Source organism: Pelophylax lessonae (genome assembly GCF_965119305.1).
Source record: "Pelophylax lessonae genome assembly, chromosome: 9".
Lineage (NCBI taxonomy): Eukaryota > Metazoa > Chordata > Amphibia > Anura > Ranidae > Pelophylax > Pelophylax lessonae.
In genome coordinates, this window is record NC_138776.1 from 62,164,180 (window position 1) to 62,191,567 (window position 27,388).

At 42.9% G+C, this 27,388-nt stretch overlaps 1 protein-coding gene across 2 annotated transcripts in view; it reads right to left on the minus strand.

The window, feature by feature from the left end:
• Nucleotides 1-27,388, minus strand: part of UROS (uroporphyrinogen III synthase) — a 73,587-nt gene that overhangs the window by 44,593 nt on the left and 1,606 nt on the right. For both annotated transcript variants that reach the window (XM_082269380.1, XM_082269381.1), the window contains exons 2-4: nucleotides 9,739-9,816; nucleotides 5,457-5,540; nucleotides 1,545-1,641 (exon numbers count right to left, since the gene is read on the minus strand). In XM_082269380.1, the coding sequence (XP_082125506.1) occupies nucleotides 1,545-1,641; nucleotides 5,457-5,540; nucleotides 9,739-9,801 (244 nt within the window). In that variant the 5' untranslated portion in view covers nucleotides 9,802-9,816. The remainder of the gene's footprint in view (nucleotides 1-1,544; nucleotides 1,642-5,456; nucleotides 5,541-9,738; nucleotides 9,817-27,388) is intronic.

Genomic DNA, 27,388 nt, shown 5'->3' on the forward strand with positions numbered 1-27,388 from the left:
CCTTTATTTCTATTCTGACTGGCTCTCTTTAAAACCTAAAGGTTGTTTTCTCATTAATAAATCCAAAATAATGCCTGATATATAACCACACCATTCTATAGAAAGTAATATCAGCCTAGCAGTAAAAGTTCAAAATATACACTATATTACCGAAAGTATTGGGACGCCTGCCTTCACAAACACATGAACTTTAATGGCATCCCAGTCTTAGTCCATAGGGTTCAATATTGAGTTGGCCCACCTTTGCAGCTATAACAGCTTCAACTCTTCTGGGAAGGCTGTCCACAAGGTTTAGGAGTGTATCTATGGGAAAGTTTGACCATTCCTCCAGAAGCGCATTTGTGAGCTCAGGAACTGATGTTGGATAGAAGGCCTGGCTCACAGTCTGCGCTTCAATTCATCCCAAAGGTGTTCTATCGGGTTGAGGTCAGGACTCTGTGCAGGTCAGTCAAGTTCCTCCACTCCAAACTCGCTCATCCATGTCTTTATGGACCTTGCTTTGTGCACAGTCATGTTGGAACAGGAGGGGGCCATCTCCAAACTGTTCCCACAAAGTTGGGAGCATGAAATTGTCCAAAAATGTCTTGGTATGCTGACACCTTAAGAGTTCCCTTCACTGGAACTAAGGGGCCAAGCCCAATCTTTGAAAAACAACTCTACACCATTATACCCCCTCCACCAAATGATTTTAACCAGTGCACAAAGCATGGTCCATAAAGACATGGATGAGGGAGTTTGGAGTGGAGGAACTTGACTGGCCTACAGAGTCCTGACCTCAACCTGATGGAACACCTTTGGGATGAATTAGAGCAGAGACTGCGAGCCAAGCCTTCAGTGCCTGACCTCACAAATGCACTTCTGGAAGAATGGTCAAACATTCCCATAGACACACTCCTAAACCTTGTGGACAGCCTTCTCAGAGGAGTTGAAGCTTTTATAGCTGCAAAGGGTGGGCCGACTCAATATTGAATCCTCCGGACTAAGACTGTGATGCCAATAAAGTTCATGTGCGTGTAAAGGCAGGTGTCCCAATACTTTTGGTAATATAGTGTATGTTGAATGATGTTTTAAAGTGACACAAGGCAAAATCCTTATATTTTCCAAAAATAATCTATACACACCCACTACATATGGTCCAGTAATCTATTTTTCATGACCTAGTTTCATACAGTTTTTTCTGCCTCCTTGGGCTCCTGAACCTCTCTTTTTTCCCCCCTCACTTCTGTTTGTTTGGAGCAATCAGCGCATGCTAGTTGTGGTCATGTGCACTACTCTATGCACACTACATCCTATGGCCCATTCAGGAGCGACCCAAAGAAGGTGGCTACATTCCTACATACAGTGGGACCACTGAGAATGAACACAGCCACCCTCTATCAGGAAGCTGGGGAATTTGGAGGCTGAGAGCAATAGAAGGGACTTTTATGTTACGAATACAAACTTGAATAGATTTTATCTTTTTAAACCCGCGTTTAGTGTCATTTTAACTCCCTATCGTTTATAGCAATTATCAGCGAATAGTTCCATGTTCTTGGTACGCTCACCTTCTTTGTTAGCGGATGTCTGTAGACATAATGCCACAGCTTCTACTGCCCGGGGGCTTGTGAATATGAGACCCTCATAATTGTCTGGGTGGGAGAGCTGAAACAGAGAAGGTTTACAGAACACTCAGGAAATAGAATTAGGAAAAGTACAGATAGATAAAGATTTATCTAACAAGGAAAAAAAAAAGGTATTATTTTTTTTTTGTTTTCCAGGAAAACTGCATTGTTCCATTTTTCAAATTTATAAACCATTTAACATTTTTTTCCATTTCATTTTAAATTATTTTATGCAATTTTTAACAATAGACATTTATAATGGTTCATTAAAGGAATTTATTTTGCAAAGCATGTTGGGCTTTCAAATTATTTAAATTTTGATTGCAAGATGACAGCCTCATCTCTGCTAGGAGACAGTGAGGAGAGGTGTCCCTCGCCAGTGAGTCAGTTGTCCAGTGTAAATCCTTGTTCACACTGGGTGTACTAAAGAGTATGACCATAGGGGGCTGTGTTTATCCACACAGGGACGCACAGGTGTTACATGCATCCTTGTGCAGGCAGTCCCATTGATGTCAGTTGGGATGCTGTGGCTGTAATCTGACATCTGTGCAGGTTCACAGCCCTATACACACACTGTCTTTGTTCAGGACCATGCTCCAACATCTGCACTAGTAAATCGACCGATATAGTTTTTTTTAATGCCAATACCAATATTTTGGTCATTGCGTATCGGTATCGGCCGATATTTTCAGACATTTAAAGACATTTAAACAAAAAATGTATTTATTTATTTATTTATTTTTTTACACACAGGTACTGTTGTGGAGGGATCTGGGGGTCTAAAAGACCCCTAAACTCCTCCTCTGCACTTAAAAGCATTAAAAACGACAAGTTTGGCTGTTTTGAATGTTGTCATTTTTTTTCATTTGGCGCCGAGTACCCCGGAAGTGATGTCATGACATCACTTCCGGGTTTTTACATGGAGACCCGGTCAGAGCCGAATGCGGCTTTGAACAGGTCTTCTCTTCGGCGGCCGTGCAGGTAGGATGCCCGGGTCTTCCCGCGGAAGGCAACGGGAGGGGGGGCGACCCCTCCCGCTCCTTGTAATGACAGCTGAGCGGCTTCTTAGGCACCACTCCGGTACAGCACTTTCCCGAAATATCGGCAATATCGGTAACCTCAGGAGCCGATTCATATATATCAGGGAAAGTGCAGATCGACCCTCGATATATGGGCTTTGCCGATAATCGGTCGATCCCTAATCTGCACGGATGTCAGATTGGGAGCAGCGTCTGTGTCTGTGTAGGCACAGCATCCCAACTGACATCTGTGGGACTGCCTACACAGGGATGCATGGAACACCTGTGCATCCCCATGCAGATAAACGTCTCCCTCCACAGGCGTATGCACTATTTAAACGTGGCCTTAGCACAAAAGCTCTAAAGCCACTGGGTGTTAATCAATGCAGTGGACATGAGTCCAGTGGACAATAATCCAGCGGACTGAGGACATACTGTGAATGCAGGATATCATGGCTGTGCCCCGAATGGGCATCACCATTGTTTCCTGTCCTTACAGTGTAATTATGCAGAAAGCAGTGCTGATGTTATCACATCCACACCGCTCCCTGCATCATTGAAGACTGTCTTGTGACAGAGAAGAGGCAAAAAGGAACAGGACCCTGTATATTATGTGGCTGACATGGAGAGATCTGGAAAAGGGAAGTATAGATTAAAAAAAAAAAATAGAACAGTGTAAGAAAATGTGATGTCCCCTATCTTAAGGCTATTAGGCTGTATCCCTAGGAATTCAACCATAATCACAGAAAGAATAATGAAAAGAAAGAGATCCAGGGACCCAATACAAAAAAAGTAGCAAACAAAATGAATCATTATCATTAAGAAACACTCTATGTGGCTTTGGGCAATTCCAGCCATTTTAATTAGAACAAAATTTGATTATTTTATTATATTTCTAGATCTCTTTTTTTTATACTGATTGTGACTTATAAAAAAAAGTAGGACATTTACTTTAAAAATTAAAAATAACAGTTCCACTTTAAAACTGCCAATAGACTTTGTATATGTTCGTTTTCCGAGCAACTTTCAAAGAGCGACCCAAAGTGGAAGGATTTTGGTATTATTTCCAAACACAGCATATCAAAAATATATAAGATTTTACTAGGGAATTAGAACCTGTATACCCACCATATTTAGGGAAATGGGAACATCTTCAGGATGAGGAAAAGAGGAAGAAAGTCCTAAGACTATCCTGTTACTCATTGGTTGATTTAAGGACAACAGAGCTGTGCTTTAGGTTATTTTCTAGGTGGTACCCCACCCCGCAAAGGGCTCAGAGGTTCGGTGCAGAGACAGCCCCAACCTATTGAAGGGGATGTAAAACCCTTGGAACATTTGCGCACTTGTGGTGGGAGTGCACAAAGATACAATTTTTTTGGGAAGGGATCACTAGGACAATTCACCAGATTACAGGAGACTACATTCAGGTGGAACCTTGGACATGCTTGTTTCACAATACGGAGAAAAAGGTGACCAAGTATAAAAAAAACTTTAGGGCCCCACCTATTGAATGCTGCTAAAAGCCTTATACCGGCATTCTGGCGAGCGCCCGAAGCTCCCAGTATAAGGTATTGGGTGAGATCTATGGAAGAAATTATATCGGCAGTACAGGATTCCTGTGGGAAATATCAGGATATATGGGGGGACTGGATAACGTTTTTAAGAAAAAAAAAAAAAAAAGCAGAGGATTATATAAAGATGATGGGTGTCTGAAGCCGATAGGGGATACAGCCTAGGAGTAAAATCTGCCTGGACCCTTGAGGTCTGTGTTAGGGTAAGAAGATATAAAGCATAAGAGAGGGGTTCTTTAGAGATGGAAGGAGGACACAGTTTTTTTTTTTTGGGGGGGTGGGGGTGGGGTATGGGTGCTAAGATTAATAATGATTATATAGACCTGCTGATTTTTGTGATGACTTGGAATTTCATATGTATTATTGAAAATTAATAAAATATGAATACACAAAAAAAAATTATTTCAGGAGCACTAGGAGGGGGAATGGGGGAATGTTATTTTTAGTTACTATACTTAATGATATATATATATATATATATATATATATCTCATTATATATAATATAATGATAACATAAATAAGGCTTTAGATTGGATTATAAAGCAGATCATTTTAAAATAAGGAGCTCTTGAACAAATAAAATAAAACAAATTCAATATTTTTCTGGCATCAAGAATCTTTAAACTAGCTCAATGCAGGATATCTACCATGACATGCTCCGGAGGAGATCTGGCCAAATAAAAGATCAAATAAATGAACATGGCAGTTAGATAAGTGAGGACACAACAAGAAAACCTTTTATGTTCAATGAAAATGTAGTGGGTGCACTCATCATAATGATATGGAAATGTCCTACAAAGCAGAGCCAAATGGAATTCTTTATCAAATTGACTTTTTTTGCAAATTTGAAAACCTAAACACCTGCTACCGTTCAGGAGTAATTCTTTCATTTTTGGATTGTGTGTGTTGGCCATGAATGTCAGGAAAAGTAGGAGCAGATTTTATTATTTGCGGAGACTCATCAAAGCCATCTAGGATTCAATTTTTTAAAATAGAAACCAAAATAATATGTATTTCAAGTGAGGAGCATGCTGTATAGCAAAATTGGCCCAGAGTGGCTATTTACTCTTCCTAGCTTTCGTACATGATGACACTATGGCCTTTTTTCTTCTTTATATGGAGACCTTTGTCAATTACATCTGCTGTTCCTTCTATTGTGCATCCCCCTACTAGTATACCGTAGCAGGCTTAATCCATCAGGACAGATAGAGTGGCAGTAATAAACTAGATTAAGGTTGGTAATAGAATAAAGTAAGATTATACCTTGTCGAAGAGCTGCTCCAGTGACACAAATTTAAAGGATAACACAGGGATTAGTGTTGCTTGGAGTCCATGGGATGACAACTCCTAAAGAGGAAGATAAGTCACAGTAATGTATGCATATAAAGATTATAAAGAAAGAATCAAACTTAATTTGCATTATGGCAATCTATAACCTGAGTTTGCAATTATTACTTAAGGGTGTACAGTGTATGACCCTGGCGCAGTGATAACAACAGAGGAACTATCGGCAGGACTGTATATCTTATAACAGCTATTTATTAATTCACTTTCCAGCCACTCTGTTCATCTGCGAAAGAGAAAAGGCCTGGAGCACCTGGTCAGATCTTGTATGGGGTTAAGGACGCATTCCCTGCCCCCATGTTACAGCGCTGGTGCCTGGTAGTTCACCACTCAGGAACCCAGCACTCATTTATGAAAGGAAAGGGGCGGAAGTGCTTCCCATTCCCTTTGCAACAAGTTAGAGTAGCAAGTAGGGAATAAAAGGAAGGTAAATGTAAGTCTTGGACAGGGCACACATAGCTGAAGTTTGGTTAAAAAACATTTTTCTCTCCAGAACTTTAGTTACATTACTTACCTGTAATAAAGTATATCCAACAATGTGCAGGCTGCTGGATTCTTAAAAATCTTCACTGCAGGGCTGCCCTGTCCTCTTCCTGCAGCTGAACTCCCAGCATTGAGGAGGCTAACATCTCCGAATCTCTGGCTCAGCTGCACTAAAGATGATCTGAATGAGATACGCCCCCCCCCCCCATCCTGCCCCTCTCCTCCACTGGGAACAATACCTGTAACACAGACTGAGGCTGGGTTCACATGTGTTGCAGCTGAGGCTCACAGCAGGGGGTCCGGTGCACCCCTGTTCACCGATTCAGGTGCGAATCAGGTCCAAATTTTTGTCTGAATTTGCACCTGAATCAGAACCAAAGACACACAGGACCCTATCCAAATGCAGATCGTGGCCACCCTGGGGGTGTGTGAATCCGCATCCAATTCACATAAGTGTGAACCCAGCCTGAACAGAGGAGGAATCTGATCAGTCAGAGAGGACAGGAGGGTGCATGTCCCCATGGATAGTCTTTAGTGCAGCTGAGCCTGGAGGTTCTGAACTGGTAACCCCCACAGTGCTGGAAGTTCAGCAGCAGGAAGAGGAAAGGGCAATCCCTACAATCCCTAAATGCACCTTACTAGCACATGATGCATGCAATAAAATGCAGTACAACACAAACCAGGTCAAACGCAAAGGGAAAGCTACTCTGCACAGTACCCAGAATGTTGTGGTTGTCACTGTAGTAGCGCCTACTACTACAAATCATTGTAGTTTTTCTGTAGTTCATCAGGTATGAGACAAGGGTGTACGTACAGGGTTCATAATTGTGACCCGACCCCATGCGGCCCCCTGTACACCTGGATAGGATGGGTGGCGGGGCGGCATGTAGAGGAACCGATCCCCTCTGTTTTCCTGGAAGGGGTCGGTTTCTCTACATGCCGTCCCCCTATCTACCTCCTGCTGTGGCCAGGCCCCTGTGTAATCCCCTGGCCCCCCTCATCCCCCACAGCACAAGTAAGGGGCCAGTAAAAACACATTTACCTGCCTCTTTCCCGTTCTTCATCCAGACAGATCCCCCGCAGCAGCCGGCAAGAGAGGGGAGGGAGAAACCTGGTAGCGCTGTGGGGGATCTGTCAGGATGGAGAGAGGGAAAGAAGCAGGTAATGTGTCTTTACTGGCCCCTTCCTTGACTTAATGAATAGAGTCAGTGATCCGTACCGATTGCTTATCATAGTAAACTGTGTTTACTATGCTTCAGTTTATGAATGAACAGGAAGCTCTGTTCAGAGCCATTCATTCTGTGCAGCTGAGGCTGCAGAGATGGAGATTGGGGGTTGTGTCCCTAATTTTCTTTCTCTGTCTCAAGGGTGAACTATCATAGGTCTGTTTAGACCCCTAATATTTCACCAAAGCCTCCCACGGGGACTCCTAAAAATAAAAAACAAATACATTTGTAAAATAAATAAAATAAAATGGTAAAAAAATATAAAAAAGAAAATAATAAAAATAAAACAAACTATTGACACAAGTGGTGGAACTACCAGGGTCGCAAAGGTTGCACTTGTAACTGGGCCCTGGCGTTCCACCACCATGGGGGGGGCCCCGGCCGGGAGTCAAGTGGGCCGTTTTTGGTTTCTTGCACTGAGGCTCTGAAGGTTCTAGTTATGCCTCTGGTATGAGATATGCATACTTACATTGTGCCAGCCTTGACCTGCGCAAGTATGCAATAAATAAAATTCAGCGAGTTCAGCTTTAAGAATCACTGCTTTAGACATACTTCTGAACTGTAAATTATTAATCTTGTGGTGTGTACTGGCACTGAATATGATCTTTTTTAAAATATCACTTCAATTTTCTAAACTAAACTATTAATAATTAAAACTTTTTTGTTTGCTAATATTTTTACACCCTTAAAAACACACATTTCACAATAAAAAGCACAAAATTAAAAACACAATTTATTTCATTTGTAAATAACTTTTTAATCCTTTGTACCATTGCTGGCAGCTGAAGTGTAAACAAAACAGTTAGAGCCCATTCACATTAGCGAAACTTGTCAGGCGACTTGTCAGCCTGACAAGTCGCGGTCGGTCGCGGTCCATTGAGTAGTACAGGACCCGTTCTAATAGGAGAGACACAAGTCGCTCCGACTTAGAAAAAGGGTCCTGTACTACTTTGGGGCGACCTGGAGCGACTTGCATAGACTTCCATTATGTGAAGTCCCTGCAAGTCACGCGACTTCACAGGTCGCCCCCCGAAGTCGTGTCGCCTCAGTGTGAACCGGCTCTTACCGGCAGGTATTGGTAATTGGTATCAGGGAGTAAAAGAAAAAAAAAAAAAGAAAAAGTATCGGTACTCATACTCGCTGCAAAAAAAATGATATTGTTGTATCCCTAGTGGCTTATACAAAAGCCGATCATATATTAGTAGATTTCCAAACAAACATTCCTACGAATATTCGAACGTTCATACAAAAATTCTCAGCACATTTGATGACATGATGGATGTCATTCAATAGTACTTCAAATATTTATTGATTTTAACAATCGACTTTTGAAACTAATGTAGTTTCCTGAATTAAAACCACATGCATAGTTAGAAATTTGAGAAAAATAAATTCCATCCTGCTCCTTCAAATTTTCACTGCGGTAGAAAATGGAACGTAGATATCTCACCAACTATTAGAAAATCGAATGAACATTTCTAAAACAAGAATATTTTAAAACAAAATGCTACTAGTGCAGGGGTGTACAAACTTTTTAAACATACGGCCAGTTTACTGCCCTTCAGACTATAGGGGGGCCAGATCATGGCCAGTGGGGGTAAAAAATATCCCAGGCCCTGCATCAGTGAGAATAAAAATTGCCTCTGGGTTGGTCGATAGGAGGAGTAGAGCTCCATCATTGATATTAATGGGAGGAATAATTGCTCCATCATTGGTGTCAGTGAAAGGAATAGTGCCCCATTGTTGGTGTCAGTGAAAGGAATAGTGCCCCATTGTTGGTGTCAGTGGGAGGAATAGTGCCCCATTGTTGGTGTCAGTGGGAGGAATAGTGCCCCATTGTTGGTGTCAGTGGGAGGAATAGCGCCCCATTGTTGGTGTCAGTGGGAGGAATAGCACCCCATTGTTGGTGTCAGTGGGAGGAATAGCGCCCCATTGTTGGTGTCAGTGGGAGGAATAGCGCCCCATTGTTGGTGTCAGTGGGAGGAATAGCGCCCCATTGTTGGTGTCAGTGGGAGGAATAGCGCCCCATTGTTGGCGTCATTGGGAAGAATAGTGCCCCATTGTTGGTGTCAGTGGAAGCAATGGTGCCCCATTGTTGGTGTCAGTGGAAGCAATAGTGCCCCATTGTTGGTGTCAGTGGGAGGAATAGTGCCCCATTGTTGGTGTCAGTGGGAGGAATAGTGCCCCATTGTTGGTGTCAGTGGGAGGAATAGTGCCCCATTGTTGGTGTCAGTGGGAGGAATAGTGCCCCATTGTTGGTGTCAGTGGGAGGAATAGTGCCCCATTGTTGGTGTCAGTGGGAGGAATAGTATAGTGCCCCATTGTTGGTGTCAGTGGGAGGAATAGTGCCCCATTGTTGGTGTCAGTGGGAGGAATAGTGCCCAAAAGGCTGGATAAAGGCTACCAAAGAGCCAAACTTTGAAGACCACTGTACTAGTGTATAGCAGCTTAGGTGTAGGCAAGTGAAGAAACATCTTGTGTATTCTGCTCACCTCAATGTAGGGGTCCGATCCTTGGTCACCAGATTTCGGCTCTTTCAGTAACAAAACCTTCATTGCACCAGAGGAGTCCTGAAATCAACGGAGAAGAGTTATAACAGCCTGCACCACGTGAGGACATAAAACAATGTATAACTTTAAACACATACAGGCAGTTGCTGGCGTCCTGATTAAGGAGAACTGGCTGACCACCAGTGATAAGACACAGTGCTGCGTTCTTCAGATTAAACACAAAGTTCTCAGCGAGGGTCACACATAGGCTTAAAACTAAACTATTGACAACTGTGACACTACAAAGACAGACAAAATATTTTTTTTGTACACAATATTGGCTGACTAGTCCTTAAAACTTCTATAAGCTTTCACAAAAGGAGTACATTTTTGAAAAGCATGCCTATATTTTAAAAGGGATCAAAGTTTTTGCCAAGTTTTTTTTTTTTTTAATCAATCTTTTAAAGGTAAACAAATCTATTGTTAATAATCAATCAATATTATTAAAGCAGAAGTAACCTGCATAGGAAAGATGGGGCCTCCAAGAGATTTTGGCATTTAACAATGAGAAATAGGCCATTTGTTTGTGTAAATGTTGGCTGACACTAGATGGCGTTGACAATCATTGTAAATAGGTATTTATTTCCCATGATCATCGGGCTCCATGTAGTGACTGTAATGCAGTATTTTCCTGATTCACCCTATTCTTATGAATTAAGAAAATCTGACCTAGAGAAAAATAGCCTAGTAACATTTGATTGTACTGGTTTTGCAGAGAATGAATGTGCATGCAGTTTTGCAGGACAGATAGCTCTGTGAAACCCAGAGGGTTTAATTTACTACAGGCATACCCCACTTTTAAGTACACAATGGGACCAGAGCATGTATGTAAAACGAAAATGTACTTAAAGTGAAGCAATCCCTTTTTCATTTCTCAATGCATGTTAATACACTAGCTCCATAGGAAACCTTGGTCAGCTTGACATGGCATTGCTCCCAAACCATAAGTGACAAGGACACCAAGCATGGGGAGCATGTTAAGGGGATCAAGGACTATGACATGGTAATTACCTAGCCAAGCTGGCCGGCCACAAATAGGATAAGTTGTAGTCCTGGGTCCCCTCTCAGTTCTCTCTAAGTTTGGTACCCCTGTCACTTATGGTTTGGGAGCAGTGCCATGTCAAGCTGACCAAGATTTCCCATAGACGCTAATGTTAAAAACCAGTAGTGCCATGCCAAGCTGACCAGGCTGTGTCCGTACTCGCGAGTGTATGTAAAGTGAGTGTACTTAAAACGGGGTATGCCTGTATAAAGTTTATTTGGACAACAAAAATGCAAAGATTTTCTATGTCTGATGCAGAATTCCTCACTTGCAAGCAGTGTCATTCAGTTTTACACTCCATTCTGACTTGTTATGCAACTTTGGACATCAAAGTCTCATGACAAGTCATACCCCATGTTTTCCAGTGATAACCATTAACCCCTTCCGTACCGCGTCATGTAAAATGACGTCGGCACAAATCCTTTCTCGATCCGGGCCGACGTCATATGACGGCGCCCGGATCTCCCCGCTACTGCGCGCCCCCGGGGGCGCGCAGCGCGGCGATCGGGGGTGAGGCTCGTCCCTCGGACTGAGCCCAACCCTGATCAAGGTAAACAGCCAATGAAATTGGCTGTTTACCACGTGATCGGCTGTGTCAATCACAGCCGATCACATGAGCGGCTCCAGCGCGAGCCGCTCGTTCCTTCCTTAATGCGCGCCCCCGGGGGCGCGCAGCGCGGCGATCGGGGACGAGGCTCGTCCCTCGGACAGAGCCCATCCCCGATCTAGGTAAAGAGCCAATGAAATTGGCTCTTTACCACGTGACCGGCTGTGTCCAATCACAGCCGGTCACAAATGTCATCAGAGAACACGGTAACTAGCTGTCACCGTGTTCTCCTCCTCACACACTGATCCTGTGTGAGGAGGAGATTGTGGTAACAGCTAGTTACCAATCATAGTGCACCCCAAACACACTGATTGCCCCCCCCCCAATAAAGAGCACCTGTCACTAGCCCATCAAAGTACCCGAGTACCTGTCACCAGCCCATCAGGTACTCAGATGACAGGTACTCGGGTACTCTGATGGGCTGATGACAGGTACTCTGATGGGCTGGTGACAGGTACTCGGGTACTCTGATGATGGGTACTCGGGTACTCTGATGACAGGTACTCGGGTACTCTGATGACAGGTACTCTGATGGGCTGGTGACAGGTACTCGGGTACTCTGATGACAGGTACTCGGGTACTCTGATGATGGGTACTCGGGTACTCTGATGATGGGTACTCGGGTACTCTGATGACGGGTACTCGGGTACTCTGATGATGGGTACTCGGGTACTCTGATGACGGGTACTCGGGTACTCTGGTGACAGGTACTCTGATGGGCTGGTGACAGGTACTCGGGTACTCTGATGACAAGTACTCGGGTACTCTGATGACAGGTACTCGGGTACGCTGATGACGGGTACTCGGGTACTCTGATGACAGGTACTCGGGTACTCTGATGACAGGTACTCGGGTACTCTGATGACAGGTACTCGGGTACTCTGATGACAGGTACTCGGGTACTCTGATGACAGGTACTCGGGTACTCTGATGACAGGTACTCTGGTACTTTGAGTACCCGTCATCGGAGTACCCAAGTACCTGTCACCTACCCAACAGAGTACCCGAGTACCTTCCACCTGCTCATCAGAGTACCTGACACCTGAAGTACCCGAGTACTTGCCACCTGCTCATCATTACCCATCACTACTCATCAGTACTCATCAGTACCCATCAGTACCTATCACCTATTAGTATCAGTACTGATCATCCATACCCATTAGTACAGTATCAGTATCACCTATCAGTACCTATCACCTGCCTGTCACCTGCCCATAAGAGTACCCGAGTACCTGTCACCTGCCTATCGGAGTACTCGAGTACCTGCCACTTGCTCATCAGTACCAGAGTACCTGTCACCTGCCCAGCAAAGTACCCGAGTACCTGTCACCCTTCATACAGCCACCATGTCTAAGTCCAAAAAGGTTAACATACGTCGTCCGTTTAAACCTAAATACCGGTGTTATGGCAGCAGATAGCTGCCATAACCCTGGTATTTTTTTAAACGGTGGACGGTTGGCTTTCCGATAAGGGTGGTCCCAGCGGCAGATTCGCCGCGGGATCACCCTTCCGGGGTGGCGGAAGAGGTGCCCCCCCCCCCTCCCGCTGCATTCTGGTCCTTTTCCCCGCTTACCGGACCCGCCGGCAGCGGGGAAAACGATCCGGTCCCAGATCCTCACAGACAGGATGTCGAGTGAGGGCAAGCTTGCCCTCACTCGACTCTATGGTCTTGGAGGACCGGAGCTACGGCAAACGTCGTTGCCTAGCAACCAGTTTAAAGGTCCCTTTTTTTTTTTCATTTTATTTAATTTTTTTTTTATTTTTTTTTTTTATTTTTTCTATCTTTTAGTGTACTTGTGAGATCTGAGGACTTTTTGACCCCAGATCTCACAAAAAAGAGGTCCTGTCGTGCCTTTTTCTATTACAAGTAATGTTTACATTTCTTGCAATAGAAATAAAAATGATCAATTTTTTTTTTTAAAAAAAAACAGTGTAAAAATAAAAAATAATAAATAAAATAAATAGTAAAAAAAAAAAAAAAAAAAAATTAAAGCGCCGTGTCCCCGCAAACTCGCGCGCAGAAGCGAACGCATACGGAAACCCCGCCCACATATGTAAACAGTGTTCAAACTACACATGTGAGGTATCGTCGCGATCGTTAGAGCAAGAGCAATAATTTGAGCCATAGACCTCCTCTGTATCTCTAAGATAGCAACCTGTAGAAATTTTTAAAATGTCGCCTATGGGGATTTTTAAGTACCAAAATTTGTCACCATTCTGTAAACGTGCGCAATTTTGAAGCATGACATGTTGGGTATCTATTTACTCGGCGTAACATTATCTTTCACATTATGGAAAACAATTGGGCTAACTTTACTGGTTTCTTATTTTTTAATTAAAAAAAGTGATTTTTTTCCCAAAAAATTGCGTTTGGAAGACCGCTGCGCAAATACGGTGTGATAAAAAATATTGCAATAATCTCCATTTTATTCTCTAGGGTCTCTGCTAAAAAAAAATATATAATGTTTTGGGGTTCTAAGTAGTTTTCTAGCAAAAACAACTGATTTTAGCTTGTAAACACCAAATGTCAAAAATAGGCCTAGGCAAGTGGCTAGGATGCATGATGATGCTCCTCGGATGTTTAGGCCCCTCTATATGGCTAGGCTGTGAAAAAGTCTCACACATGTGGTATTGCCATACTCAGGAGGAGTGGCAGAATGTATTTTGGGGTGTCATTTTTGCGATGTACATGCTATGTGTTAGGAATATCCTATAAATTGACAACTTTGTGTAAAAAAAAAAGTTTTTATTTTTTTCCCACATTTTCCAAAAACTTGTGGAAAAAAATGACATGTTCAAAGGACCCATAATGCCTCATAGAATATACGTTGGAGTGTTTGATTTCCAAAATGGGGTAATTTTGTGGACTTTTCCATTGTATTGTTGCTCTAGGGCCTTGAAAAGTGTGATAGGTAGTAAGAAAGTTTTATGTGTATTTATGCTCCTAAAACGCCTTATGGTGCTACTTGGACGTGGAGTCTCTTTTTGTGGCCAGGCTGTGTAAAAGTCTCACACATGTGGTATCACCATACTCAGAAGGAGTAGCAGAATGAATTTTGGGGTGTCATTTTTGCTGTGTACATGCTATGTGTTAGAAATAGCTTATAAATTGACAACGTTTTGGGAAAAAAAAAGAAAAAAAAATGTTTTCTTCATTTTCCCAAGAATTGTGGGAAAAAATTATAACTTCAAAAAACTCACCATGCCTCTTACTAAATACCTTGGACTGTCTACTTTACAAAAAGGGGTCATTTGGGGGGTATTTGTACTGTCCTGACATTTCAGGGCCTCAAGAAAGGAGATAGGCCATCAGTACATCTGGTGTGATCAATTTTCAGTAATTGGTACCATAGCTTCTAGACTCAATAACTTTCACACAGACTAAATAATATACACTAATTTGGGTTAATTTTACCAGAGATATGTAGCAGTATAAATTTTGGCCCAAATGTATGAAGAAAAATTAATTTTTTGCAAAATTTTATAATAGAAACTAAAAAAAAGTGTTTTTTTTGCAAAATTTTTGCTCTTTTTTTGCTTATATCACGAAAAAAAAAACCCCCAGTTGTGATCAAATACCACCAAAAGAAAGCTCTATTTGTGTGAAAAAAATGATAAAAATTTTGTTTGGTTACAGTGTAGCATGACTGAGCAATTGTCATTCAAAGTGTGAGAGTGCTGAAAGCTGAAAATTGGTCTGGGCAGGAAGGGGGTCTAACTGCTCTGTATGGAAGCGGTTAATATATGTGAGACTTAAAAAGTTAAAGCACTACTTTGGTCCGACTTTCATGCAACTTAAGGGTCATAGACTTCAATGATATCCCTCAAATGTTGCATGAAAGTCGTACCTGAATGTTTTACATGCAACAGTGCTGCAATAGTGGGGCCGACTTTGCAGAGGGAACAACAAATCACTTCCAAGTCGCACCCATCCAAAGTTGCATCAAAGTTGTACCACAGTTGCACTTCAAATTCTTGCAAGTTTGGAGTCATACAAGTGTGAATGGAGCCTCAAGATAATAGAGATACAACATGAAGTGAGAAGAAATGTCTCCAAAGCGAGGGGAAATTCCCACTTAGAAAGTTGCCATGAGAATACATAGATTTCCCCCCACCTTACATTTCTGGGGCAAATTTAAAATGTCAGATTACCGATCACTTTCCTACTCTTTCAGACTGACATCCACCCACCAAATGAGAGCTTCACTGACACATAGAAATCTAAGGGATTGTCTTTAACCACTTGCCGACCGCCGCACGACTATTTACGTCGGCGGTCAGCCCCTCACAGGCAGAGCGACGTAGGGCTACGTCGCTAGCCTGTGAGGGTCTAGGGAGCGAGCGCGCGCGCCACTGGAGGCGCGCTCCAGCTCCCGCGTGGTCACGGACCCCCCCGGGCGTGTGACCGGCGGACCCGATGTCCGCCGGTCACTCGCGATCGTCGGGTGGAGAGGGAGAAAGGCAGGCGGCTAATGTAAACAAGCCACCTGTCATTCTCCCCTGTGTAGGAATGGTGATCATACGGTTCTACTATGTAGGACCATTGATCATTGTTCCTACACCTCAAGCCACAGCCAATCACAGTTAGAATCACGCCCCTAGGGACACACATAAGCCCTCCCTCTCAAAAAAAAGTTAACCCCTTCACTGCCAGTGTAATTTTACAGTAACAGTGCATATTTATAGCACTGATTACTGTAGAAATGTCACTGGTAACCCCAAAAGTGTAAAAAATGTCAGTCAAGGGTCCGATCTGCCCACCCAAATGTCGCAGTCCCGCAAAAAAAAAAAAAAATGCAGATCGCCGCCATTATGCGTTAAAAAAAAAAAAACAAACAACAAAAATGACAAAATCTTTCCCTTTGTTAGTAAACGCAATAACTTTTGCGCAAACAAATCAAAATACGCTTTTTGCGATTTTTTTTTACCAAACATATGTTAAAAAAAAAAAAATTTGCACAAAATGTTAAAAAATTTTGATTTTTAGGCTCCTTTCACACGGCCGCTCCATGTGAAAGGTCCGCTGCGGGACTTTTTTTTTTTTTTTTCCACGGAGCGGATGACATTTCTGTCATCCGCTCCGTGTGTCCGCAAATCATCCCATCCGTTTGCGGATGATATGCGGACATAATGTAAGTATATGGCACTGCGGATGTCAGCGGATGACACCGCTGACATCCGATTTTCCTTCCTTTCCGTTTTTTACACGGAAGGAAAAATGGGGTTCTGTTCCATTCGTAAAAACGGAACAGAACTGAAAGGAGGAAAATCGGGTGTCAGCGGATGGTATTCCGCTGACATCCGCAGTGCCATTCACTTACATTATGTCCGCAAATCATCCGCAAACGGATGGGATGATTTGCGGACACACTGAGCGGCCGTGTGAAAGGACCCTTACTTTTTTTTTTTTTTTTCGGGAATTTCATATAAAAAAAATTTGAAAAATATTGTTATTTTTGCAAAATTGACGCTGTTTTTTTGTTTATAGCGCAAAAAGTAAAAATCACACAGGTGATCAAATACCACCAAAAGAAAGCTCTGTTTGTGGGGAAAAAAAAGGACGTCAAATTCGTTTAGGTACAGTGTCGCACAACCGCGCAATTGTCCGGGGCTTAAGTGGTTAAAAAAATAAAACAGAATGTGGACATACAGTTAATGTTTTGTATGGGCCTACCCTAAAGTGTCATACTGCTGCATATATTGCTGGTCAGCAGAAGAAAAAAATGACCAACATTTGTGGTCAACAGCAGGAAAAAATGGTTGGAGATGGAAGTCAGTGGGAGGAACATTGATGGTCAGGAAGATGAGGAATTACTGGCATAGGTGGTCAATGAGATTGATAGAACCATACAGAATTATTCCAAGGATACAATGTATTGAGATACATTTTTATGAAGTTCTATCAGGAGATACAATATATGGAGATAAATCTCTATGACGTTCTATCAGAGGATACAATGTATGGAAAAAAATCTACATGAAGTTCAATTTGGAGATACCAAGTAGGCAGATAAATCTATATGAAGTTCTATCAAAGGATACAATGTATGGAGATAAATCTATATGACATTCAGGAGATACAATATATGGAGACAAATCTATATGAAGTTCTATCAGGAGATACAATGTATACAGATACATCTACAGGGAGTGCAGAATTATTAGGCAAATGAGTATTTTGACCACATCATCCTCTTTATGCATGTTGTCTTACTCCAAGCTGTATAGGCTCGAAAGCCTACTACAAATTAAGCATATTAGGTGATGTGCATCTCTGTAATGAGAAGGGGTGCGGTCTAATGACATCAACACCCTATATCAGGTGTGCATAATTATTAGGCAACTTCCTTTCCTTGGGCAAAATGGGTCAAAAGAAGGACTTGACAGGCTCAGAAAAGTCAAAAATAGTGAGATATCTTGCAGAGGGATGCAGCACTCTTAAAATTGCAAAGCTTCTGAAGCGTGATCATCGAACAATCAAGCATTTCATTCAAAATAGTCAACAGGGTCGCAAGAAGCGTGTGGAAAAACCAAGGCGCAAAATAACAGCCCATGAACTGAGAAAAGTCAAGCGTGCAGCTGCCAAGATGCCACTTGCCACCAGTTTGGCCATATTTCAGAGCTGCAACATCACTGGAGTGCCCAAAAGCACAAGGTGTGCAATACTCAGAGACACGGCCAAGGTAAGAAAGGCTGAAAGACGACCACCACTGAACAAGACACACAAGCTGAAACGTCAAGACTGGGCCAAGAAATATCTCAAGACTGATTTTTCAAAGGTTTTATGGACTGATGAAATGAGAGTGAGTCTTGATGGGCCAGATGGATGGGCCCGTGGCTGGATTGGTAAAGGGCAGAGAGCTCCAGTCCGACTCAGACGCCAGCAAGGTGGAGGTGGAGTACTGGTTTGGGCTGGTATCATCAAAGATGAGCTTGTGGGGCCTTTTCGGGTTGAGGATGGAGTCAAGCTCAACTCCCAGTCCTACTTCCAGTTTCTGGAAGACACCTTCTTCAAGCAGTGGTACAGGAAGAAGTCTGCATCCTTCAAGAAAAACATGATTTTCATGCAGGACAATGCTCCATCACACGCGTCCAAGTACTCCACAGCGTGGCTGGCAAGAAAGGGTATAAAATAAGAAAAGCTAATGACATGGCCTCCTTCTTCACCTGATCTGAACCCCATTGAGAACCTGTGGTCCATCATCAAATGTGAGATTTACAAGGAGGGAAAACAGTACACCTCTCTGAACAGTGTCTGGGAGGCTGTGGTTGCTGCTGCACGCAATGTTGATGGTGAACAGATCAAAACACTGACAGAATCCATGGATGGCAGGCTTTTGAGTGTCCTTGCAAAGAAAGGTGGCTATATTGGTCACCGATTTGTTTTTGTTTTGTTTTTGAATGTCAGAAATGTATATTTGTGAATGTTGAGATGTTATATTGGTTTCACTGGTAAAAATAAATAATTGAAATGGGTATACTGTATATTTAATTTTTGTTAAGTTGCCTAATAATTATGCACAGTAATAGTCACCTGCACACACAGATATCCCCCTAAAATAGCTAAAACTAAAAACAAACTAAAAACTACTTCCAAAAATAGTCAGCTTTGATATTAATGAGTTTTTTGGGTTCATTGAGAACATGGTTGTTGTTCAATAATAAAATTAATCCTCAAAAATACTCATTTGCCTAATAATTCTGCACTCCCTGCATATGGAGTTCTATCAGAGTATAGAATGTATGGCGATAAATCTATACAAGGTTTTATTAGGAAATACAAGTATGGAAATAAATCTATATGAGGTTCTATCAGGGGATACAATGTATGAAGATAAAGCTATATAACGTTCTATCAGGAGATACAGCGTATGCAGATAAATCTATATGAGGCTCTATCAGAGTATACAATATATGAAGATAAATCTATATGAGGTTCTATTAGAGTATACAATGTATGAAGATGAATCTATATGAAGTTCTATCAGGAGATATATGTAAAAAGGAAATCAAGGACACAAAAATTCAAAATGAACGACAGATTGCAAAAGATAGTAGGACAAACCCCAAAAAATTATTCTAATATATTATAGTAAAAAGGTCAGATCTGAGCATGTAGGGCCTTTACAAAATACTCTGGAGTGAATGACTGGGGACAAAGAGAAGGCAAATTTATTAAATACTTTCTTCAGCTCTGTGTATACAAAGGTGCATGGGGGGAGCTCATGACCATACTGAGGATTGTACTGGCACAGCCCAAAATGATCCACAATGGCTGAAAAGTGATATGGTCCCGAAATATTTAGACAGAATAAGGGTGGATAAAGCGCCTGGACCCGATGGCATCCACCCATGCATCCTAAAATAATTGAGCTCTGTAATTTCAAAGCCTTTTTTTCTCATTTTTAGAGACAGATTAAGGACTGGCATAGTACCACTGGATTGGCGTAGGGCCAACGTGGTGCCTATATTTAACCACTTGCCGACCGCCGCAGGACTATCTACGTCGGCGGTCAGCCCCTCACAGGCAAACTAACGTAGGGCTACGTCGCTTGCTTGTGAGGGTCTAGGGAGCGAGCGCGCGCCCCCGGAGGTGCGCTCCCGCTCCCGCGTGGTCACGGACCCCCCCGCGCGTGTGACCAGCGGACCCGATGTCCGCCGGCCACTCGGCGATCGTCGGGGGAGAGGGAGAAAGTCAGGCAGCTTGTGTAAACAAGCCACCTGTCATTCTCCTCGCTGTAAAGACACTGATCACATGGATCTACTATGTAGATCCGTTGATCAGTGTCCTTACAGCTCAAGCCACAGCCAATCACAGTAGAAAGCACGCCCCTAGGGACACACACAGCCCCTCCCTCCCAAATAAAGTTAACCCCTTCACTACCAGTGTATTTTTACAGTAACAGTGCATATATATAGCACTGATTACTGTAGAAATGTCACTGGTAACCCCAAAAGTGTCAAAAATGTCAGTCAAGGGTCCGATCTGTCCGCCGCAATGTCGCAGTACCGCAAAAAAAATCGCAGATCGCCGCCATTACGCGTTAAAAAAACCCAACAAAAATGACAAAAATCTTTCCCTTTGTTAGTAAACGCGATAACTTTTGCGCAAACCAATCAAAATACGCTTTTTGCGATTTTTTTTACCAAACATAGGTAGCATAAAACAAATTGGCCGAAAATGTTAAAAAATATTTTGATTTTTACATTTTTTTTGGGGGGAATTTCATATAAAAAAATGTGAAAAATATTGCTATTTTTGCAAAATTGACGCTCTTTTTTTGTTTATAGCGCATGATCAAAAAAATCGCACAGGTGATCAAATACCACCAAAAGAAAGCTCTGGGAAAAAAAGGACGCCAAATTCGTTTAGGTACAGCATCGCACGACCGCGCAATTGTCCGTTAAAGTCATGCAGTGCGAATCGCAAAATACCCCCTGGTCGGAATGGGGGTAAAATCTTCCGGGGCTTAAGTGGTTAAAAAGGGATCAAAGTCTTCGCCAAGTAACTATAGACCTGTTAGTTTAACTTCTATAGTCGGCAAGATACTGGAGAGTTTAAAAAAAAAAAAAGACCACATAGATGAGTTCTTGCTGGGGAAAAAATATTTTAACCACTTGCCTACAGTGCACTTTCACCCCCTTCCTGCCCAGACCGATTTTCAGCTTTCAGCGCTCTCACACTTTGACTGAGAATTACTCAGTCATGCAACACTGTACCCATACAAAAATTGTGTCCTTTTTTTCACACAAATAGAGCTTTCTTTTGATGGTATTTGATCAATACTGGGTTTTTTATTTTTTGTGCTATAAAAAAAAAAGACTGAAAATATCGTGAAAAAAACACATTTTTCTTTGTTTCTGTCATAAAATTTTGCAAATTAGTCATTTTTCTTCACAAATTTTGGCCAAAATTTATACTGCTACTTATCTTTGGTAAAAAAAACCCAAATAAGTGTATATTATTTGGTCTTTGTGAAAGTTATAGAGTCGACAAGTTATGGTGCTATTCATTGAAAATTGATCACACTTGATCACACCTGATGTACTGAAGGCCTATCTCATTTCTTGAGACACTAAAAGGTCAGGAAAGTACAAATACCCCCCAAATGATCCCTTTTTGGAAAGTAGACATTCCAAGGTATTTAATAAGGGGCATGATGAGTTTTTTGAAGTTGTAATTTTTTCCCACAATGCTTTGCAAAATTAAGATTTATTTTTTTTTATTTTTTATTTTTTATTTTTTACAAATTGCCGTATTAACAGGTTATTTCTCTCACACAGCACATGTATACTTGCAACTACACCCCAAAACACATTCTACTACTCCTCCTGAGTATGGCGATACCACATGTGTGAGACTTTTTCACAGCCTGGCCACATACAGAGGCCTAACATCCGAGTAGCAGCGTCCGGCATTCTAGGAGCATAAATTACACATATCATTTCCTGACAACCTATCGCACTTTTGAAGGCCCTGGAGCACCAGGACAATGGAAACCCCCATAAAATGACCCCATTTTGGAAAGCAAACAGCCCAACGTATAATTTTTGAGGCATAATGAGTCTTTTGAATATGTCATTTTTTTCCACAAGTTTTTGGAAAATGTGGAAAGAAAATGAAAACACATTTTTTTTACACAAAGCTGTCCATTTATGCAATATTTCTAACACATCGCATGTACATAGCAAAACTTGCACCCCAAAATACATTCTGCTATTCCTCCTGAGTATGGCGATACCACATGTGTAACACTTTTTCACAGCCTGGCCACATACATAGGCCTAACATCCAAGTAGCGCTTTACACAAAGTTGTCCATTTATCCACTTTAAGACTGGGCCTATTTTTGACACTTGGTGTTTACAAGCTAAAATCATTTTTTTTGCTAGAAAACTACTTTGAACCCCCAAACATTATATATTTTTTTTTAGCAGAGACCCTAGAGAATAAAATGGAGATCGTTGCAATATTTTTTATCACACCATATTTGCGCAGCAGTCTTCCAAATGCGATTTTTTTGAAAAAAAATCACTTTTTTTAACTAAAAAATAAGAAAACAGTAAATTTAGCCCAATTTTTTTTCCATAATGTGAAAGATAATGTTACGCTGAGTAATTAGATACACAACATGTCTTGCTTCAAAATTGCGCATGCTCACAGAATGGCGCCAAACATTGGTACTTAAAAATCCCCATAGGCAACATTTTAAAAATTTCTGCAGGTTACTAGCTTAGAGTTACAGAGGAGGTCTAGGGCACAAATTATTGCACTCGCTCTAACGATCGCGGCGATACCTCACATGTATGGTTTGAACACCGTTTACATATGTGGGCGGGACTTGCGTATGCGTTTGCTTCTGCGCGCGAGCTAACGGGGACAGGGCACTTTAATTTTTTTTTTTTTCCTATTTATTTTATTTATTATTTTTTTATTTTTACACAGTTTAAAAAAAAAAAATGTTTTGATCATTTTTATTCCTATTACAAGGAATGTAAACATCCCTTGTAATAGAAATAGGCATGACAGGTCCTCTTTATTGTGAGATCTGGGGTCAGAAAGACCTCACACCTCACAACTACACTAAAAAAGAAAAAAAAAAAAAAAATTGTTGAAAGAGAAAAAAAAAAAAAAGCAAAAAAAAAAAAAAGCGGCCCTTTAAACCGGTTGCTAGGCAACGTCTTTTGACGTAGCTCCGGTCCTCCAAGACCATAGAGTTGAGTGAGGGCCATCTTGCCCTCACTCGACTTCCTGTCTCTGAGGATCCGGGACCGGATAGTTTTCCCCGCTGCCGGCGGGTCCGGTAAGCTGGGAAAACGTCTGGGATGCGGCAGGAGGGGGGGGGGCACCTCTTCCCCTGCACCGTAAGGGTAATTCCGCGGCGAATCTGCCACTGGGACCACCCTTATCTGAAAGCCGACCGCCCGCCGTTTCAAAAAATACCGGGGTTATGGGGGCTATCTGCTGCCATAACCCCAGTATTTAGCTTTTAATGGCCGACGCATATAGTCGTTAGGCGGTCAGTAAGTGATTGCATGTATATGGCAAACAAGTGACGATGACTAACGGGGTGACAGGTGACGATGACTGATGGGGTGACAGGTGACGATGACTGATGGTTTGACAGGTGACGATGACTGATGGGGTGACAGGTGACGATGATTGATGAGGTGACAGGTGACGATGATTGATGGGGTGACAGGTGATGATGATTGATGGGGTGACAGATGACAGTCACTGACGGGGTGACATATGACGATGATTGATGGGGTGACAAGTGACGATGACTGATGGGGAGACAGGTGACGATGACTGATGGGGTGACAGGTGACGGTGATTGATGGGGTGACAGGTGACGGGCGATGGTCGATGATGGGTGACAGGTGACGGGCGATGGTCACTGATGGGTGACAGGTGATGGTGCACGGCGGTACTGATGGCAGTCTCTGGTGACCGGTGAACTTTAGGCTACGTTCACATGTGAGCGTAGCGATCATGGGCAGAATCACTTTTGGCCAATTTGTTTTCTGCTACCTATGTTTGGTAAAAAAAAATCGCAATAAGCGTATTTTGATTGGTTTGCGCAAGTTATTGCGTTTACTAACAAAGGGAAAGATTTCTGTCATTTTTGGTGTTTTTTTTTTTTAACGCGTAATGGCGGTGATCTGCGATTTTTTTTGCGGGACTGCGACATTGCGGCGGACAGATCGGACCCTTGACTGACATTTTTGACACTTTTGGGGGTACCAGTGACATTACTGCAGTAATCAGTGCTATATATATGCACTGTTACTGTAAAGCCCCGTACACACGTACCGATGGTCGGCATACATATGTTCCTCTTTTCTCCCCGGGATGTCGGTGTCTGCTGAAAAGTGCAAAGACAGCACAAGGACAGCACAAGAATTTTGTCCGCCGACTGCAGAAGTGATGTCATGTAATGGTTAACTTTCCCTGTGTTTTCTATTTTCTGAGCATGCCCAGTCTTGCAAATCTGCGGTCTGTCGGCCGAATTGTGTACTGACAGGCGAACAATCGTCCGTTCTGGTGTCGGCATACAAAAATTTTCATGTTTGCAAGAAAGACTTTTGTCCGCGGATTGTGCGCAGACATCTGTCGGAGGCACCATACTAACACGCGTACAATCGGCAGATCCTTCGTCCACCGACGTTTGTATGCCGACGATCGGTACGTGTGTACGGGCCTTAAAAATGACACTGGCAGGGAAGGGGTTAATTTTATTGGAGAGGGAGGGGTTAATGTATGCCTGGTGCTTACTGACGTGTAGGGGGGGAGGTGACTGAGTGAGTCATGGACAGATCGCATGTCCAGCTATGCTGAACACTCCGATCTGTCACTCCCTGTCACTATGGAGATCCGCCCGCTTGTGTTTACACAGGCGGGCGGATCTCCACACTAGATCCCCGGCGATCAGGGCAGAGCAGCGGCGATCGCCGCTGCTCCTCCCCTGGCCCGACTCCCGCTGTGAATGAAAACAGCGGGAGCGAGCCCAGGAGGGGGAGTGTCTGACGACGTAGTACTACGTCGTCAGACGATAACGAGCCACTCTGCCGCAGTAATATTACTGTGGGCGGTGGTAAAGCGGTTAAGTCTGTGTGAAAGTTATACAGTCTACAAACTATGGTGCCAATCATTGAAAATTGATCACACCTGATGTACCGACGGCCTATCTCATTTCTTGAGGCCCTGAAATGTCAGGACAGTACAAATACCCCAAAAAATATGCCTTTTTGGAAAGTAGACATTCCAGGGTATTTAGTAAGAGGGATGGTGAGTTTTTTAAAGTTGTAATTGCTCCCCACAATTCTTGGGAAAATTAAGAAATCTTTTTTTTTTTTTTTTTTACACAAAATTGTCATAATAACAAGTTATTTCTCACACACAGTATATGCATACCTGCAATTACAACCCAAAATACATTCTGCTACTCCTCCTGAGTATGGCGATACCACATGTGTGAGACTTTTACACAGCCTGGCCACATACAGAGGCCCAACATGCAAGGAGCACCGTCAGGTGTTCTAGGAGCATAAATCACACATATCATTTCCTAATGACCAATCAAACTTTTGGTCAAAATTTCTGGAGCACCAGGACAATGGAAGCCCCCACAAAATGACCCCATTTTGGAAAGCAAACACCCCAACCTATATTCTAGGAGCCATAATGCGTCTTTGGACTTGTGGAAAAACATGTCATTTTTTTCCACAAGTTTTTGGAAAATGTGGAAAGAAAATGAAAACATTTTTTTGTTTTTTTGTTTTTTACACAAAGTTGTCAATTTATAAGATATTTCTAACACATAGCATGTACATAGCAACAATTACACCCCAAAATACATTCTGCTACTCGTCCTGAGTATGGCGATACCACATGTGTGAGGCTTTTACACAGCCTGTCCACATACAGAGGCCCAACATGTAAGGAGAACCGTCAGGTGTTCTAGGAGCATAAATTACACATATCATTTCATTGCAACCTATCACACTTTTAAAGGCCCTGGAGCACCAGGACAAGGGAAACGCCCACACAATGACCCCATTTTGGAAAGTAAACACCCCAACACATAATCTATGAGGCATGGGCTGCAGATAGGTACTCAGGTACTCTAATGAGCTGCAGATAGGTACTCAGGTACTCTGATGGGCTGCAGACAGGTACACTGATCGGCTTCAGAAAGGTACTCGGTTACTCTGATGGGCTTCAGAGAGGCATTCGGGTACTCTGATGGGCTACAGAGAGGTGCTTGGGTACTATGATGGGCTGCAGAGAGGTATTCGGGAACTCTGATGGGCTACAGAGAGGTGCTTGGGTACTATGATGGGCTGCAGAGAGGTACTTGGGTACTATGATGGGCTGCAGAGAGGTACTTTGGTACTATGATGGGCTGCAGAGATGTGCTTGGGTACTATGATGGGCTGCAGAGAGGTATTCGGGTACTCTGATGGGCTGGAGAAGGGTACTTGGGTACTTTGATGGGCTGGAGACAGGTACTCAGTTACTCTATTGAGCTGCAGATAGATACTCAGATACCCTGTTGGGCTGGAAACAGGTACCGTCTTTCTAGTGAGTGTCCATTACCTTAACCACATCCCGCCTGCCCTATAGCAGATTGACGGTGGCATTGTGGTTATATTATCCCGACCGGACGTCATATAACGGCGGCACGCAGAAGGCCGATCGGTGATGTGAGGTGTCAGTCTGACTCCCTGCATCTCCGATCTCGGTAAAGAGCCTACTGACGTAGGCTCTTCACCATGTGACCAGCTGCGTCCAATCACGGCTGGTCACATAGTAAACAGGAAGAGCCGTTGATTGGCTGCTTTCCTCAGTATGTGCCTGACAGGCACGAGTAAAGGAGCGCCGATTGGCGGCTCCCCTGACAGGGGGGGGGGTCGGCACTGGTAATCAGATCATTGATTACCAGTGCAGACCCTCAGGGGGAGTGCCACTAGAACCACCAGGGATGTCCACCCATGATCCCAGGGATGCCCACCCATGACCCCAGGGATGCCCACTATGGCCACCAGGGATGACAATCAGGGCTCAGGGAGCCCCATTGCCCTCCCCATCAGTGCTGCCCACCAGTGCCCTCCCTATCAGTGCTGCCCACCAGTGCCCATCATTGCCATCTATCAGTGTCGCCCACCAGTGCCCATTAGAGCCCATCAGTGCCGCCTATCAGTGCCCATTATTGCCCATCAGTGCCACCTATCAGTGCTACCTATCAGTGCCACATATCAGTGCCATCCCATCAGTGCAGTCTCATCAGTGCTCATCAGTGCAGGAAAAAACGTATTTATTTACAAAATTGTATAACATAAACAAAAAAACTTTTTTTTTTTCCAAACTTTTTGGTCTTTTTTTATTTGTTTAGCAAAAAGGAAAAAAACCCAGAGGTGATCAAATACCACCAAAAGAAA